The sequence below is a fragment of the Leptonychotes weddellii genome, chromosome 10 (assembly GCF_054177405.1).
Source record: "Leptonychotes weddellii isolate Sample4059 chromosome 10, ASM5417740v2, whole genome shotgun sequence".
NCBI lineage: Eukaryota > Metazoa > Chordata > Mammalia > Carnivora > Phocidae > Leptonychotes > Leptonychotes weddellii.
The window spans coordinates 94,632,638-94,651,581 of NC_138378.1; the positions used below are offsets into that span (position 1 = coordinate 94,632,638).

General features: G+C 38.0%; 1 protein-coding gene across 3 annotated transcripts in view; it reads left to right on the plus strand.

Annotated features, from left to right (window-relative positions):
* MAP4K3 (mitogen-activated protein kinase kinase kinase kinase 3) overlaps window positions 1-13,073 on the plus strand; it is a 182,621-nt gene extending 169,548 nt beyond the window's left edge. For 2 of the 3 annotated variants that reach the window (XM_006728030.3, XM_006728031.3), the window contains 6 exons: window positions 415-586; window positions 3,717-3,785; window positions 3,868-3,960; window positions 6,976-7,046; window positions 9,959-10,014; window positions 10,879-13,073. In XM_006728030.3, coding sequence (XP_006728093.1) covers window positions 415-586; window positions 3,717-3,785; window positions 3,868-3,960; window positions 6,976-7,046; window positions 9,959-10,014; window positions 10,879-10,966 — 549 coding nt within the window. In that variant the 3' untranslated portion in view covers window positions 10,967-13,073. Of the gene's footprint in view, window positions 1-414; window positions 587-3,716; window positions 3,786-3,867; window positions 3,961-6,950; window positions 7,047-9,958; window positions 10,015-10,878 lie in introns of those variants that run through there. The other variant, XM_081796879.1, reaches the window with a different exon arrangement.
* The last annotated feature ends 5,871 nt before the right edge of the window (window positions 13,074-18,944 follow it).

Sequence of the window (18,944 nt, forward strand, 5' to 3'; positions counted from 1 at the left end):
TGCTCGGTTGGATAAGAAGACAGGAGGATAACTGAAGCGCATCAAATTGGGTGGCAGGAGACTCTGCCACAAAGGGCTGGGGGACCCTGAGCCAGTCACTAAATTTCTGGGTCTCTGTTTCCACCTCTGAAAAGAGAGGGTTGAACTGGTGATTTATAAGTTGCCTTCCAGCCCTAATGTCCTAAAATTACGTGATCTTTAACTTTAAAGAATTTTACGGTGCTAAACCTAAAATCAAATACTTTATAATTTGTATTTTTCTGCATATCCAAAGTTTCTGTGACAAGAAGCAGTCTTTTTAGTAGACAGTTATTTTCTATATTTTCATAAAACTAAAAATTCTTAATTGTGTTCTCATGAAATTATTTGGCTTTTGGTTTCCTTCGTTTAATGTATTTTCGTCTCTCTCTCTAGCACATAGATTTTCCTATACCATGTCCACTTAGAATGTTTGAGATGCTGGTAGTTCCGGAGCAGGAGTACCCTTTAGTCTGTGTTGGTGTCGGTAGAGGGAGAGACTTCAACCAGGTGGTTCGATTTGAAACAGTCAATCCAAACTCTACCTCTTCGTGGTTTACAGAATCAGGTTTGTGATTTTTATTGAATTATTAAGGCCAATACATTTGATTTTATAAATAGTAAGTTTACCATCTCTCTCATTAGGCAAAACAGTGCATAAAAATCCAATCTAGAATAATTTATGAAACTGGAAAAAGAGAAGATGGCTTGCTTTAAAATAGTGAATTTGTTTGAGACATTTAAAACATCATGCATTCCCCAACCTGAGTATGAATCACCCAGAGGCTTGTTGGCCCCCACTGCCACAGTTCTTCATTCAGTAGATCTGGAGTGGGGCCTGCAAAGTTTTGTTTCTGTATGTTCCCAGGTGGCACTGATGATGTTGATATGGCAGCCACACTTTGAGAACTACACATATACACATACATCAGGCCTAGAAAAGTTGACTTAAATAAAAGGAAAAACTGCATTGAGTATAGTTTATTTTCCATTGTATTCCTGAATTGATACACAGGTACTATGCAGTAACTTTGATAAATGTTTAATGATTTGTAATTAGGATATAAATTATAACTAAACAGCTCCTTCTGAAATATTAGAGGGTATTTGAAAATAATTCTTTTATATAAATTGTTTCCTTAAATTTTGATCTGTGTTATCCAGTTACATAGCAGATCTTTCCTTCATAGCTAGTATCTTAGGAAATATTTCCAATTAATGAGTTTTTTACAGAAATTTGATTATAGTTTGAAACCTTCAGTTTTGTTGTTGTAGTCAGTACAAATTTAGTAAAACTTGTTTCGTGGTAAATAAATGTGGTTGCACTTTTACACTTTAAAAAAGTGACCTGAACCATCTTTTTTTCTTATTTTTAAAGCACTGTGTTTATTATGGAGCTCTTTTTCCCTTAAAAAATAACATTGTACAGTGTTTTGCTGTAAAGTAGACAGTGGCCATTTTAGAAGGCACTTTTTACTTATTTAGAGAGCGGGGATAGGGGTAGAGGGACGGTGGGGGGAGAGAGGTAGAGAATCTTAACTGGGCTCCATGCACAGTGCAGAGCCCGATGTAGGGCTCAGTCTCATGACCCTGAGATCATGGCCTGAGCCAAAACCAAGAGTCAGTCGCTTAACCAACTGAGCCACCCAGGCGCCCCTAAAAGGCAATTTTTAAAGGTCTTGCAGAGGCCCTCTGTCAGAGTCTTTGGGTTCTTAGGGAAATATTAAGAAGCCAGTTTGGCAATAAATACGGATTAGTCAGGAGTTTGTTGGAAGCCTGAGTGTTCACAGAAGGAAAGAAATTAAGAGTTGAGGTGTTTTTGGCAGTGAAAAAAATCACAAACATATTCACAAAAACCTAGAGACAATTACATGACTTACTGAAGCCCAGGACACTTGAAACAGCTTTCCCTTAAGGATACATTGTTGAAGGAAAACATGGTTGGCTCCTGGCAACATGTGTGGCTTCTCTGGCTCCCCCAAATTGTACTGCATTCTCCCTTAGACACCCATCTTCCCTTTCAGACAGCGGGTGCACTTCTGCTTTCCTGATCTCTTCCTCCCTATTTAACAGAAAGGCATTGTTGGGTGACTGGTACTTTATTGTTAGTGAATTTCATTTAACGCCTTATTTCTCCCAAGCATTTTAATTTTAAATATTTTTCTACCAATTGTTAAATGAAGAGCTTAATCTCTGCGCAAGAGTTTTATACAGCTGTGGGTACCTTCCTTCTTTGGAACTTTTTACTTCATTCTCTTACTGTAAGGAAATCCCTTTATTAGAGGTTGAATATGGTAAGTATAACTCATCTCTGGTTTTGAGATGATGAGATAAAAATTGAGAGAGAAAGTATAGTTAGACTTTAGAATCATATGAAATTCTAAGCCAGTGGTTTCCTAAACTCTGCTGCAGTTTAGAATCTACCTTCGGAGGCTTTTAAAATTCCTAATACCTCAAGTCATACACACCGCCAGTTAAATAAGAAAACCTAGAGGTGGCAGCTAGGCATCAGTATTTTTTAAAGATCTCTAGATGATTCCAGTGGTGACTAATTGATACAAGCAGTTGGTAAAAGCTTACTTTACTGACTTTCTCTCTAGTAATGCTAGACTGGCTTCCTGAACTGAAGTAAATTGTATAGATATGTTCAGATTGTTAACTTTCACTCGTGTGTATGAGCTACGAAGGTCTGATTTACAGGAGACCTATTCTATGTTCTTTTTCTTTCTTTCTTTTTTAAGATTTTTATTTATTTGACAGAGAGACACAGTGAGAGAGGGAACACAAGTAGGGGGAGTGGCAGAGGGAGAAGCAGGCTTCCCGCAGAGCAGGGAGCCTGATGCGGGACTCGATCCCAGGACCATGGGATCATGACCTGAGCCGAAGGCAGACACTTAATGACTGAGCCACCCAGGCGCCCCCATGTTCTTTCAACCCTGGTTGGTTACAGAAGTACCAAATCTAAAATACGTTTGAAGGTCTGAAATATGGCAGTGCTTGGATGGCCTAGGACAAAATACTATGGGAAGTAGTAAACAGTAGACTATACATTATCAGACTCATTCTGCAGGAAATATAAGGCCAGAAACAAAGGCCTATAGCTCAGCAATTTCAGTTTTGATGTTCATACAAAGTTTGGGATATCCTACTTTTCACTTTATGGCAGATCATCATTTAAACATTCTCAGTTTGTAAGAACTTTGATAAATCATTATAATAAAAATTATGCGTCTTTGCATTTTGGTAATACTTCATACTTCTCAAAATATTTCAGTATTTCTTTTAATTCATTTGTACTTGAAATAATTTGTTTGACTCTCTGATTCATTCACTTAATAAATACTTATTTCATGTGGTGCATATAATGATGTACAAAGCCTAGTCCCTGGCCTTCTGAGCATAAAAGCAAAAATCATTCATAACCGTAATATAGAAGATTAGACTCCTTATTTCACATATAAATGGAAACAGTGACATCACCAGTAGTAAGGACCAGAGTTAGCGCTCCACCGAGCACTCGCTTCGTTTAGCACTGCATTAATTTAGACCCAAGCAGCCTGGTTCAACCACTACATATGTATAACTAAAAATTTAAATCCATTTCAAATTCAGTGATGTTCAGAATTCTTGTTTTTACATCTCTGTGCTTTCAATATTACTTTTTTTGTATAAGTTTATTGAGTTTGTTTGTGTTACAGATAGCCCACAGACAAGTGTTACTCATGTAACCCAACTGGAGAGAGATACCATTCTTGTATGCTTGGACTGTAAGTTTTTATTTATGAACATCTTATTTTAACACATTTTTTTAATCTTAGTTTCTGAGTGACTTTTCCCCACCTTCTTTAGGTTGTATAAAAATAGTAAATCTTCAAGGAAGATTAAAATCTAGCAGAAAATTATCATCTGAACTCACCTTTGATTTCCAGATTGAATCAATAGGTAAGTGAAAGTTTTGTATTTCTTGTTTGATTGCAATAAGAGCTGCTTAAAATAACTTACCTGATAATTATCTGAAATTACAGAAACATATTTACTAAGGACACATTTTTTTTAAATACAGGATATAATGAATATGAGGTCAGTATCAGTCTTCACTTTTATACATTCTCTGAAATAGTTTAATAACTGATATAATCTATAAATAATGTTACCCTCCTTAGAGGCTTGACATTTCAAAAGAAATAATTAAATATTATTTTTCATAACACAGTTATGAATTCCCATTTCCTCCAAACTCCTATAGAGTTTCCCTATAAGTATTTAAAATTTAGGCCTTAGGGTACTCTGTTGTATTTTTCTATTGTATCTGCTGATCAGAGCATTTTAAGCATCTCCATAAGGAGATCATGGAATCTCCTTGTCATTCTCACATTTTGCTTGACTAGAGTGTTTTCTGAAAAAGGATTTCTGACAGACTCAGTATTCTAAAATGATTAGATTCCAGAAAAATTAGGTAAGAATGATCATAGATGGTGCTTGGAAAATGAATGAGAGCTAATTCAGTATTTAAGTAGACACAATTTTTTTGGTCTTCATTATCAGTGAAAGATATTTGCACATATATATGTTGGTCGAGGGTAGGGCCAAGGGCAGATAGTTCATTTGTCTTATTCCTAGTTCTGTTTTTACTCTCTCCTCCAACTAGAATGTCTCTCTGCCAGCAGACAAATGCTGATGATAATAATGAGGGAAATCTCTTCAAGATGTTAAAATGGAATCCATGCTTAAAAACACATAGCCAGGGCCAAAAAGTATGATAAAGAACGGAAACTCTAAGCAGTATGCAGGCCTGAACCCAACAGAGGTGCTGGGCTCCTGGTGATAAAGAAGACTAAAAATATCCCACAGGAGATGGGAGCCAGAACCAGGTTCCTTGCCTGAGGTGCCTAGTAACCAAGACTCTCCCCACCTAAGGCCCGATGGCTTTCTAGGAGATTTTATCCACCCTTCAAAAAGAGAGATGATCCCTATCCTATACAAACTATTTCAGATTATTGACAAAGAAGGAACGCTGAACAAATCACTGTTTAACACTGCTACTAAAATCAAGCAAGATTAGTACAGAAAACAAAATTATCCAGTCTCATGAAAATAAATTTTGAAAAAATCTAAACAGTTTAAAGTACTAACAAATACAATTCCACATCATCAAATAATAGACTTTATCTCAGGAAAGTAAGGATGGTTCATTCAGCATCAGAAAATTTGTTATGTAATACAGCACATTAAATTTTAAAAGCAAAAGGTCACGTAATTTTTCAGTAAATACACAAAATGAATACAAGTCGTTCATGATTTAAGAAAAAAAACAGCTTCTTAGATTAGGAATAGAAGGAAATGTTCTTCATCTAGCCAAGCTTATTTAAAAATATTCATATTTCAATGGTCAAACTCTCCCATTGAAGTCAAGAACAAGATAAGAATACCTGCTGTCATCACATTTCAACATTATCTCACTGGACAAGAAAAGGAAACTATGAGGATTAGAAAGAAAAAAGTAAAAGATCCTTTTCTGCTGATGGTATGATTATCTATATAGAATGTATAGCTCTCTGAGTAAACTAATGAGCCAGTAGGAGAATTCAGTTCCTGGATGTGACTAACAAAAATGAATAGCTTTTCAATGTGCCCATAATTATGAAATTTTTGATAGGAAAAAAGATCTTATTGACAGTGGCAATAAAATATGTGGAAATAAATGTAATCAAAACATGTTTAAAACCATTATCAGGGATATTCCAAATTATTGTTTAAAAACATAAATGAAGATTTGAACAAATGAAGAACTATACCATGTCCATGGATAGAAAGACTGAATATGAGAAAGGTTTCAGTTCTTTATAAGTTAAACCACACATTTGGTACATTTACAATAAAAATCCTAATAAGATGTTTTGTGCCACTTGATAAGCTGATCTGAAAATTTATATGGAAGAACCAAAGGCCAAGAACAGTAAAATAAATTTTGGCGAATACTTGCCCTGCTCCATATTGAAACTTTGACAAAGCCATAGTGATTAAGACAGTGTGGGATCAACACAGAGATAAATAAATAGAACAGTGGCATTAGAATAGAAGGCTCAGAAATGGGCCCACATGTAAATGGAAATTTATAGCATAATATGTCGGTGGAAAATGGGAGACGTTCAGCAAATGATGCTGGTACAATGGGTTATCCGCAGGAAAGAAAATTAGATATTTTCCTCACTGAATCCACACAAAAATATGTATTTAAATATGTAAATATTAAAACAACACTAATATTTTTAGAAAATACATATGCCTGTGTCCCAGTAATCCTGTTTCTAGAATTAGAAAATTTGCACATGTATTCAAAAAGAGGCACAGAATGTTTATTATAGATGGTAATAACAAAAAACTAGAAACAATTTTATGTTCATTAGATCACATGTATGAAAGTTGGAAACATTCAATATAAAGTTTGATATTGTGTAGTAATAGTAAAAACAGGCATGAGAATGACAAGCACCAAATTTATAATAGTGGTTATGTCAGGGAGGCAGGAGGGGCTGGAAAGGGATTACAGGGGGTTGTATATGGATGCCAGCTATATTTGGTTTTACTTAAAACAAAAGGCAAATGTGTCAAAATGTTAGGATTTGATGGTAAATACATACGTTTCTGTGCTATTCTCATATTTTTCTGTATGTTTAAAATACCTTATCTCAAATATTGTCATTTTATCAAAACAAAAATGTCAGTAAACAAAACAATATTTTCAAAGAATTTTCTTTTTTCTTGCCAAAAAGATGAATAAGTTCTATCTGGTATATGTATATTTTTAATTTCAAAAGTAAAGATGCATGGAAATATGGAATAGCTGACATTAGTTATTAAATGAAGTATTGCTATGCAAGATAGAGGGACAAAATTGATGCTTATCAGTTGAACTTTTGTACTATTAACAGTAACTGAGCTGTTCTTGCCTGCTAGTTTGCCTACAAGACAGTGTGCTAGCTTTCTGGAAACACGGAATGCAAGGTAGAAGTTTTAGATCTAATGAGGTAAGTAGTCTTTTAAAAATTGTGTCCATTAAATGGTCATGAAACTATCAAATTCTCTTCAAACAATTTTCTTTAACTTTGGAAAATTCTTAAATGATACAAGGAATACTTGATATGCTCACTTTATTAATTACTATATTCAGCCTGGTAATTAAATTAATAGCACATACTCCGCAGCGCCTCTTTCTCCATTCACGCAGACAACTTCAGTGCATATTTTATGTGCAGCCAGATAACTCTTAGGCTCAGAACAAGAAGTTCCTAATACTGCTAAAAGTGATTTCCTTTTAACTCTCCCAGACCATCACTTGGAACAACAGTGTGGATGCTGGCTCTCTCTGTCTTGAGGCACCTTTCTACTTTGTATTTCAGAAATAATGACCAGAGTGGGTTTATAAGTAAAGGATTGCACATTCCTTTTTAGCCACCTTGCCTCCTGTCTCTCTTACCCTGATTCACTTGACATTTGTAAGATTCTTTGCCTTCCCCCTATTTTTAATAGATGGTTTGGTAGAGACATGCAGTTGTATGTTCTAATTGGTTTGTTTAAGATTTTATTTATTCATTCATTCATTCATTCATTTATTTTAAAGAGGAGAAAGAGAACATGAGCAGGGGAGGGGCAAAGGGAGAGAGAATCCCAAGCAGACTCTGAGCTGAGCGCAGAACCCAACACCGGGCTCCACCACATGACCATGAGATCATGGCCTGAGCTGAAATCAAAAATCAGGCGCTTATCCGACTGAGCCACCCAGGCGCCCCGCCCCTGTTTCTTCCTACCTTAATTTAATTCCAGGAACAATTTAACTCCCAAGTCCTAGGACATACTCAGTTCTGCTCAGCATTTCCAGTTCTGCTGGAAAGCACTGGGATTACAAATGTGAGCAAGATGTGGTACTTGCCCCCAAGAATATCATAGGCAAGTGAAATCATCAGAAATTCCCCCAGAACTGCCAAACCAATCTCAGTAGTGTAACTTTCATTTTAGCATTAGAGGGAAAGGAGAACCTTAGGTGCCTCAAGCAAGAAAGTAGCTCATTTGTGTCCCAAACTGTCATTCTAAGCTCAGAGTATTTCTTCTAACCAAGTGGACATTTTAGCAGAGCAACCATGAGCATGAGTTCGAGTTGAAACGCCGGGTTCAAGTCTCTGCCCTGCTGTTCTGTAACCGTAGCCGTGGCGTATCACTGAACTTCTCTTTGCCTATACTTCTCATTTTGAATTGAGGATAACAAAATAGTACTTACTTCATTGGGTTATTAAGATTAAATGAAAGGAAGCATATGATGTGCTTGGCATAATGCTTGGCTTAGAGTGAGTTTTCAGGAAAAGTCAGGGGGCACCTTGTGGCTCAGTCAGTAGAGCATGCATGCGACCTTGGGCCACGGGCTTGTAAGTTCAAGCTCCAGTTGGGTTGTAGAGACTACTTAAAAATATTTAAAGAAAAGAAAAGAAACTTCGTAGCTAATATGTTTCTAGTAGTTATTCCCACAAGAGGGCTTCTCCAGAAGATGTTTTGAAATCACCTGGGGGAATTGAGCAGAGAGAGAAGAACAGTCAACAACTAGTAAACACTAGGCAGAGAAAGACAGACACCATAGGCCGGATACCAGAGAGCAGTTTAAGAAAAAGAAGATTGTCCAAAAAATCACCTGAGGGGCTTTGTCTTTTTCTTTTTTTAAGATTTTATTTACTTATTTATCTGAGAGAGACAGAGAGAAAGAGAGCACACAAGCAGGTGAAGGGGCAGAGAGAGAGGAAGAAGCAGGCAGCAGGGAGCCCAATGCGGGACGGGATCCCAGGACCCTAAGATCATGACCTGAGCCGAAGGCAGACGCTTAACCCACTGAGCCACCCAGCCATCCCTGAGGGGCTTTTTCAAACTGTGCCGGCAGCCCTTACTTAATACTGCTCCTCCAAAAATGTTACGTCCTTCCAGTAGGCAAACCCCGAAACACATTGAAGATCAGTCATGATGAGCCACTGTTACTGTAGTGAGCATGTTGTATCCTTCAGGTGTGCTGGGTTCTGAAAGAGGTTGAGAATCGATGGTGTTTCCAGAATAACTAATTGTAGAGGTACTAAGGGAATACATTTAGTTTGGAAATCAAATTGTTTTTTCAGCCTACAAAATTGTGGGGAGAAGTTACTGCCATTATAATTTGGAATGTTTTGCATTCAGTAAGCAACAAATAGTGGGTTTTTCTTTCTCCCATAGACTTAATCTTTAATTCCCCAACTGGTAATGGGTCACACTGAGGACTTCTTAAAGGATATCTGCCATCAGAAAATACTATTTCAGGAGACTGGGAGAGCTATGGGAAAGAAAAACCATCTGTTGAGCACTGCCTTAGCTACTACTTCTGAGAACACTGCACAATACTGCTGCAGGGTAGAGCTTTTCCCTCCTGTTTTACAGAAGGCAAAACCATTTTCAGCAAACTACTACCTTGCCCAGTGTCATAGCTGCTAAGTGGGAGAACCGGGATTCAAATTCCAGTCCTGAGTTTGTCCCATCATACCACAGTGCAGCCTTGTTGAAGTAAAAGGACCAGATCTAAGTGGCTTGCTGCCGCCATGGCCCTGCTGTTAGCATTAACGTGACTGACAGAGGGTTCTGATAAGTAAATGGACTGCGTGCTTGCTTTTCAGTTTTTCCCTTGAGGTCTGTAATTTAGTAAGTAAATAGTTTTCCTACTCTCCTATTTTATGATTAATTCAAAATTAGGCACGTTTTTCCTAGACTAACAAACTGATGTATCTATGTGCTGACTTAACAAACTAACAGTCATGCAGGGATCTATTTTCATCTTAAGAATTATGTTTCCTTTCTATAGAGTTATAAATTAAATGCCCATATAAAATTTTGTGCCTTTAATTCCAGAAATTAAGTTTATATTTTAATTGAACAGGTAACACAAGAAATTTCAGATAACACAAGAATTTTCCGACTGCTTGGATCTGACAGGTATGGGAAGGGGTTGTATTAAATACATAGTACTTAATGTGTTTTATAAATCCAGCATGAAACTGATTTCTTTTTCAAGGGAATTGAAATTTCTACAGTAATACATTCAACATTGTATTTTTCACACTAAAGAATTCACAAGTCAGGAAGTTATAAAGCCTTTGAGAATGCGCCTGATCTTCCAAGTAACAGGAATATATAGATCTATCAGTACTAATTTTGCATTAAACGTGCTGTCTAAAGGATGATTTATAGCACAAGAAAGAGGAAATACCATATACTAACAAACAAAATTTTTTGGTTTTAGTGCCAAACAGAATTTTTGGGTTCTATTCTGATAGACTTTCTGATTCTTTTTTTTTTTTTTTTTTAAGATTTTATTTATTTATTTGACAGAGAGAGACACAGCGAGAGAGGGGAACACAAGCAGGGGGAGTGGGGAAGGGAGAAACAGGCTTCCCGTCGAGCAGGGAGCCCGATGCGGGGCTCGATCCCAGGATCCTGGGATCATGACCTGAGCCGAAGGCAGACGCTTGACGACTGAGCCACCCAGGCGCCCACACTTTCTGATTCTTGAACAACAGGTTGTTTTATACTTTGTGAGAATTAAGTTCCCCCAAATTATTCCAAATACGGGTTTTCCCTACCTCTGACTCTTCGAACAACACTGGCTTAGAGAGTGGTGGGCAGCGAAAGTACTTCCTGGAGCTGGAACTGGTTCTTTAATCATAGTGATTTGCAAATCATTTTCTGCCCACAAATCAAATAAACAGCATTTATAGAGGCAGAAAATGTAGAAGCAATGGAAAATGTTTCTGCTAACATTAGTTTTCAAGAATAACTTTGTTTGTTTATCACCTTTAGGGTCGTGGTTTTGGAAAGTAGGCCAACTGATAACCCCACAGCAAATAGCAACTTATACATCCTGGCGGGCCATGAGAACAGTTACTGAGGACGGCTGTGCTTCAACAGTTAGTGTGAGAAAGAACGAACACGACTGCTGCAACAGGGACGAATGCTTGCAGCCGTCCGGAGCTGCGGTGCCCGGCTTCAGTCACTTGTAATTTATTGTGGCATGAGATGAGATGGGGAGGATTTTTGTTTTAAGTGGTATGGATATATTTAGCATATTGAACCACACAAGTGCTTAATTCGTTGTTATGTAATCTTTGTACATACAGGGGTATTTTTCTGTGAAACTTCATATTGCTGAAGACATACACTAAGAATTTATGTAGATAATGTACTTTTATGAGATGTACAAGTAAGTGTCTTATCTGTACAGATGTAAATGTTGATGAAAATGCAATTGGGGTTAATATTTTAAGAATTCTTGGTATATTCTTGGGTGTGGCTATATTACAAAATGGGATGCTGGCGATGAACCCATACATTTAACACTATTGTATTTTTATTATATGTAATTTAGTAATATGAATACAAATCTTGTAACTTTCAAAATTGTAATGGAGGCTATAATCATTTTATAATCTTGTTTTTAATTTTAATGCAAGTACACTGGTGTTTATATTTGCACAAAGTATTGATACGTGATGTATTAAGTCACAAAGGTAAGCTGTGACATTGTCAATATGCATTTGGCTCCACAACATGTTTTTTAAATGTATTTGGATTGTTTTCTATGTGAAACAAACCAATTAACCACCTGTTGTAGTAACTGGTCTTTTTATAATTAAGCAGAATCCTCTAAGATTCTTTGTCTGTGCTTAAAAACATACCTTTGAAAAAATTTTGAATCACAGAATAGCGGTACCGTGATGTAACACTGCAGTTGTCTGAATTACAGTATGCACAAAGAATAAATTAGCATCATTAAAGAGTCCACACTAAACATTTCATAGAATCACACTGAAGAACTATAACATTCCATAGAGTGGAGTGGTTCAAATTTCTAGTGAAATCTTTATTTTGGTTGGCCTTATTTTATGATCATTTTCATATTTCTTTTGACTTAGAGTATTAACACATGGCCAAAATAATTTAGTTACTACCTCATATAAACAATATAATGGTTACTACACATCACAGGAACTTAGTTTTGGTTTAAAGTCATTTTTGATTGCTTTTTTCCAATGGAATATGTATATACCAAGTTTTAGCAAAATGCACACCTTGGCTCTTTTTTGGTATATGTTCTTTATATTTTAATGTGGGTATATACACTAGGAACAAACTAAATTGTGATTTATGGTCTTCATTTATTTTAATTGATAATACTTTTAAATATGTTCCTGATTGTACATAGTGTAAAATAAACATGTTTTTTAACATGCGGTTGTATAGTAGCTTGTCATCTGGCTTAATCTGTATAGAGTAAGACTAAAATATATTAAGGAGAAAAACAATTTTTTAATAACTCTGCATTGAATCCTACATACCCATTCTGGTCCCTCAGATCATATTTTTGTTTGATCTGTCATCTCAGTTTCATAAAGGGGTATCTTTTATAGAATATTCAACTTTCTGATCAGGAAAACCAATTAAACATTCATAGTCTTAATGGAGCAGGTGTCAGCAAACAGCCTAATCCTGCTCACCACCTGTTTTGTAAATAAAGCTTTATTGGAACACCACACCACATACTCATTTATGTATTGTCTTTGGCTGTGTTTGCGCTACAGTGGTTGCAAGAAAGCCGTATGGCTTACAGAGCCTTAAATATTTACCATCTGACCCTGTATAGAGCAAGTTTGCCGACTCCTGAGTTACAGAAAGGAACGGGAGGGTGTTGGGGAATGCAGTTCTAGAGACTAAAGAAGGGGACAGTTAGGTGGGAAGAACTGGATGGTGGATCATGAGGCACCATTTCTACCTTTGCTAGTGCACTACCCTTCTCTGTGACTTTAGGTAATCTATTGACTCTAGAATAGTTTCCTTATCTAAAAACATGACTTCTAAATCATACAGGTGTTAATAGTCATAGCAGTTGTGTATATGTATCACTTTTCCCAAATAAATACATTGTCACTGATCTTAGCATTAATGACTGAATAATGACTTTTAAAAACACATCTTTGCCAGTATAACATTATTGTCGACTTTTTGAAAAACAGAGACTCATGGAAAAGATTTTCAAGAAATCAAGATTCTGTTCTTGGCATTTATTGACCAGGTTGTTGATCCGTTTTCTGGGCCACTGTTTTTTCTAATTTCCAAGTCCTATAAGTTATATAAACGGTCACATCTCAAAAAATTTAACAATCATATTTAACTGTCAAACACTTGGAATTATTTCCAGAAAATACACAACTGGTTTGTGTGTTACTTGTGGGCTTTTTAAAAACATAGACCCCTGAAATCAATCTTTGGGGGCTAAGCCCAATAACCTATTATTTTTATAAAGTCATGCAGATTATTCAGATGTGCAATCTCTATGTGGGAAACATTGGTTGACCTGAATTTAAATCAGTTTTCTGAGGGTGGTTGAAGGATCACATGCATCAGAATAATCTTTGATGACTGTTAAAAATGCAAATTTTGTAGCTCTACCTAGTAACTTTTGATTAAGGATCTTTATTCATTCAAAAGGAAAAGAGCCACTCACCTAAATGTTGGAGAGAATATATTTCATCTTCATTTAAGTTCAAGCTATCTATCTTATTAGCTAGTTTCTTAGTAGTATTGAGAAGAATGAGATCAGTTGTTTCTGGGCCTGTTGGCTGTCATTCAGCTTACACTGATTTCAGGAGAGATTGGGAAAGAACAGGCAGATAGTTTTCACCATTACTAGAAACAAAGATGAAAATGTGTCTATATACAAAATAATGGATAAGCACGAAGAGTATTACTTGAGGGAATATAGTAAGTCCCCAGTACATGTATCTGTGCTAGGTGTGATTCTACATGCTTTATACAGATTGTCCCATGGAAGCCCCAAAACAGCCTAGTGGGTAGGTATTGTTAATGCTGTTTTACAAATGAAGAAACTGAGGCATCGAAAGCTTAAATAACTTGCCAAAGGATATAACTGATACGTGGTGGAGCTAAGATTTGAACCCAGGCCACTTGGTTCAAAATGTATACCCTTAACTACTATACTAAAGTATGTATTACACAGAATACAAACAGTATATCCACTGCCCTCTAAAATATATGAAACATTTCCCCCCCAAAAATTAGATGGATTTTCTCCAGGAGCTGGATTTCAAGTTCTGATTTTCACAGTCTCTGCAACCAGAGAAATCAACTTCCTATCTTAATTTTTTGGCTTTACCAAGAAGAATTTTGAATTGAATTTTCAATTCAATTTTCAATTGAATTCTCTTTATTCAAAGTGTTTTGTATTAGAATAAAAGGATTTGCATAAAATTACAGTTAAAGCTTATTAAGTAAGTCTAGTCAAAACTCATTGCAAAGACTTTTTTTTTTTTTACTTTTGTGAGATAACTCCGTTATTTAACCAACTTACACATCACTTACAGTGTATCCAGGCACCTCACTGGCGCTGGAAAAAGGATGGAAAAGGCATCATTTCTAGTATTCAAGGAGCCCACTTGGATGAAAAAAAAATTTTTTAAAGTTGCGCCTAATTATACTTTGGGGAAAAGAAAGCCTTTGTGTGGAAAGTTATATATAAACCAGGTTGTTAGATGAAGGGTTTATCAAGTGCAGTACAAAAGGGTGGTGAGCTGTAGGCGAGACTAAGCTTCAAGGACTCTGAATGCAGGTTCCTGGAGTAGTGACGATAAATGCAGCTGAGCTTGGTTTAGAGAACCTGGAGCACAGCAACAGGCACAAAGCTAGAAAACAAGGTTGAGCCTGACTGTGGAGAGCTTCCTAATGAGAAAAGGAGCTAGAAGCTCCACTTAGGAACTGCAGCGAGCAGACACACGCCCATGAAAACAGGCAGCTGGGTTTGTGCATAGGTGATCACTCGTATCCTTATGGAGAATATTTTCCGTAGCATGATAAGGGCAGAAATGAGTCGATGTGAGTTTATGTAGATTTGGGTTTATTGGGAGAATGCTTGGTCTTGAAAGAGAAAGGAGATAAAAGGTTGTCTCTGGTTTTATTTTCGAAGCAAATGAAGCAAATGGAAACTGAAGATGAAGAGTACAGTCACCTGAAGGAAGAAGGGGAAGTATGACTACCCTAAATCCGGCATGATGGGGAGCATTTTATTGATGCTAAACAAGTATGTATGTGCTTATTAACGTAGTATTTTTAAGTTCGTATTTGGGAACAAGAAGGGTAAGCTTTCGTAAAAATGATCTTGTGCAGCGTTAATGCATTTACTTCGATATGGCATTCATCGCATTATTTGCTTGACTTGCTTCCCCCTGGGTGGCAAATCTGCCTCATTCTGAACCCGCTCCAGATACTACCACAGTGCCTGCAGGATTGTGAACACGGCAGCAGCGCGCCCCACAGCTGAGAGCCGCCTGTCACGGGAAGGCCTCCACGAGTTTGCTAAAAAGCTCTTTGGACAGTAAAGCAAGACTGAAAAGTAATGACTAATAAGAGAGGATCTGACAAACTGAAGGTCTCGGCCCAGGCAGGGAAGCGGCCTCATTTCACCGTTTACACGGGCTTCATTTTAAGTGCGCTTGAGGCCCTGGAAAGGAACAGGACTTCCTACAATCACGGCGTTCGCGGAAAAGTAGTTTAAATGTTTCCTGAGCGCCTTCCTCAGGGCATCTTCAGGGCTCTGGAGCAGAAACGGCCGCCGCGTCTGCACCCCCGACGTTATGGCTCTGCCCGGAGGCTGCCCCCTGAGATGAGGCGGCGGAGCCCGGGCTTCCCGAGCGGCGGGCGCCGGAGGAGCTCCCCGGAAGCCGCCCGGCCCGCGCGCCCTGAGCGTCCGGTTGCCCCGGAGACGCCGCGGCGCTACGCTCCGCAGTTGCTGGGCGGGTGGCGGCCCGCGCACAGCGACCTCCGCCGGGTCGGCGCCGCTCCGGGCTGCGCGAGGCGGCGTGGCGGGCACCACGGGTCCGCGCCGTAAGTGTGGGTGCTGGCGGCGGGCGGGGGGCCTGAGGGAGAGAGGACCGGGGTCTGCATGCACGCTCCCAGAAAAGGGAAAGTTCCTGAGGGCAGGGGAGCGGGGTTGCCTTCCCCTCCGGTAGCCTCCGGAGGGACAGGCAGGGTGGGGGCGAGGGCTAGAGGTGACAGGGTGCTCGCGCCGGCCGCACGCCCCACCCGCTGCGGCTCCCTCGGGGCTAGAGGGAGGTGCGGCCCTGGGGAGGCGAGCGGCTGCGGGAGGGCGGCCGGTGGGGGCAGAGGGGGCAGCGGGGCGCACCTGCGCTTTGGGAGACCCAGGTGTGGCCAAGAAGCTGGACTGCCTTTGAAGGGTCGAGACGGCTTTAGAGGCCTGGAGGTAAAGTGAACTATGCCAAGCTTCCAGATACGTGAACATATGAAATGTGATGTTTTAAACAAAATTAGTTTCTTGGGTTATATAAATTATATGGTCTTCTGGTTTCCTGGAGATGCTTTTAATTAACCTGATTGTACTATCACCAAGACGTTTATTAACAGGTGTACTTTCGAAGTTCTGTAATTCAGTGTTATGTTCATAAGACAGATGCAGAATGCGTTTGCAGCCCATCTTCCTGATCAGTTCTATTAAATATGAATACTACAAGTTTGGGTGCATTGGAAACAGTAAACAACATAGCACATTGTGACTTTAAGCCTGCAGAATTTAACTGGGCTGGCCTGGTCTTGAAAAAGTCTCCTTGCTTTCCTCCTTCTTAACACTGCTGTTTACACCAGTTTCCTATAAATTTAAGATTAGGAGATTACTAAATATTTTTTTCACCCCATTACTCTCCCTTTCTTAATTTTGTTTTGCTTCCGCCAGTGCATTCCATAGGCTTACTTGAGCTCTCAGGACCTGCTTTGTGATACAATCATGGAAAATAATCTGCCTCCCAGTGTTTCCTCTGTTTCTATGTGCATCATTTCCTTCAGACTAAGGAAATTAAACAGGAAACTTTCAAAGAATTTAATGATCCACTCAAGTATCTTATCTACTCAAATATCTTTCTATATTTACCAATGGGCCCAAGTCTATATCTGTTTTTGCCTTTATACACAGAACTTGATTAATTTAACAGTCAAGTATTTGGTAAATTTTGAAGTCAGGAGGCCCCTTAGCCAAGAGATATGTAAGTTCAGTTGAAGTCACTAATGACTATTAAAAATATTTTCAACCAGTTTCATCTCTTCCCTGTCAGTGGCTATATCACTGCTTGATCTTGATTTCCTGCCCAGATACTGTATTAACAATCAAAATGTGATTATTTCCTTTGCTTAAAGAAGAAAATTATTTTACATATTTAGCAGAAAGGTTAGAGAATAAAATTATGGCAGGACTTCAACAGGTTGAGCACCTGCCGTGTGCCGGCCAATGGGCTAAGAAGGCAAGTTAGGTGTAATGAATAAAGTGTAAAAAAGGAGCGGGAGAAATTGTGAACATAGGATGTGTGCAGAAAAAGAGCTTGCCTTTAGGGATTGGGGAAGGATGAAAGAAAAGACATTTGAGTTGAACTGCAAAAGATGAGGATTCTGGGGTCAGAACTTCCCAGCAGTGGCATAAGCAGAGACAGATCTGAAAGTGTTTGGGGAAGAATTTGAGAAGCAATATGGGAAAGGTACATTGGGACCGGAGTGTAAAGGACTGTAAGTATCCTGCTGTAATCTGAACTTTATTTTGTGGCATCAGAGGCCATAGACATTTTTGAGGAAGGACAATATATGACTATGCTGATGTTTGAGAAAGATGTTTTTGGTGTAACGGAAATAGATATGCAGAAGAAAAATGAGTTAAGACCCTTCAGTCGCACCATATGTAGGTTTTTTAAATAGCTTGATTTGATTTGATATAATAATTTCAAACTTGCAAGAAAAGTACAATGAACCCCCATACATCTACCTTCATTAATTGTGCTCCATTTATTTTATCATTTCCTTTCTGTCTCTCCATGTATAAATACATGGATGTTAATTTTTCTGTACCTTTTGAGAGTAAGTTATAGACATCATGTGCTTTTACCCTTAAGTAGTTCAGTGTGTATTTCCTAAGAATAAGGACATTTTCTTACATAATCACAGTACAGATTACCAAAATCAGGAAATTTAGTACCTAATCCATAGTTAGGTACTAAATAGTTAGATTAGTTAGATAGTCAATAGTTAGATTTCACCAGTTATCCCAGTGTTACTCTTTACAGTTATCCCATTCTAAGATTCAATTTAGGATCACACATTATATTTCATTCTCATATCTTTTTAGTCTCCTTCCTTCTGGAACAGTACCTTGACCTTTGTCTTTTATGACCTTACCATTTTTTTAAATAACACAGGCCAGTTATTTGTAGGATGCCAAAGTTTTGTCTACTTTTTTCTCATGATTCGATTCAGGTTTTGCATTTCGGGCAACAGTACCACAGAGGAGATGCTGGGTCCTTCTCAGTGGTGCATTTACCTTTTCTAGAAATTTCATGTAAATGGAATCATACAATATGTGTGGGGGAGAGTTGTCTGGCTTCTTCCACATAGCATATGTTTTCAGTTGTGTTTTTTTATGCTTATCACATAATAGCATGTACCAGTACTTTCCTTTTAATGCTGAATAAGTATTTCATTGCATGGATTTTCATTCATCGGTTAATGGACATTTAGTTTGTTTTCTATTGAAGCTCTTATGAATAATGGTACTATAAACACTTGCATGCCTGTCTTTGTATAGGCGTATATTTTTATTTTTCCTGGGTAGATACCAAAGAGTGGAATTGCTGTTTATGTTTAACTTTTATGTTAAATTTATGGTTAACTTTTAAGATATTACCAAACTGCTTCCAATGGAGCTGTGCCGTTTAACATTCCCACCATTGATGTGTAAGAGTTCCAATTTCTATACATCCTTATCAATCCTTGATATTGTCAGTCTTTTGGATTTTACCCATTCT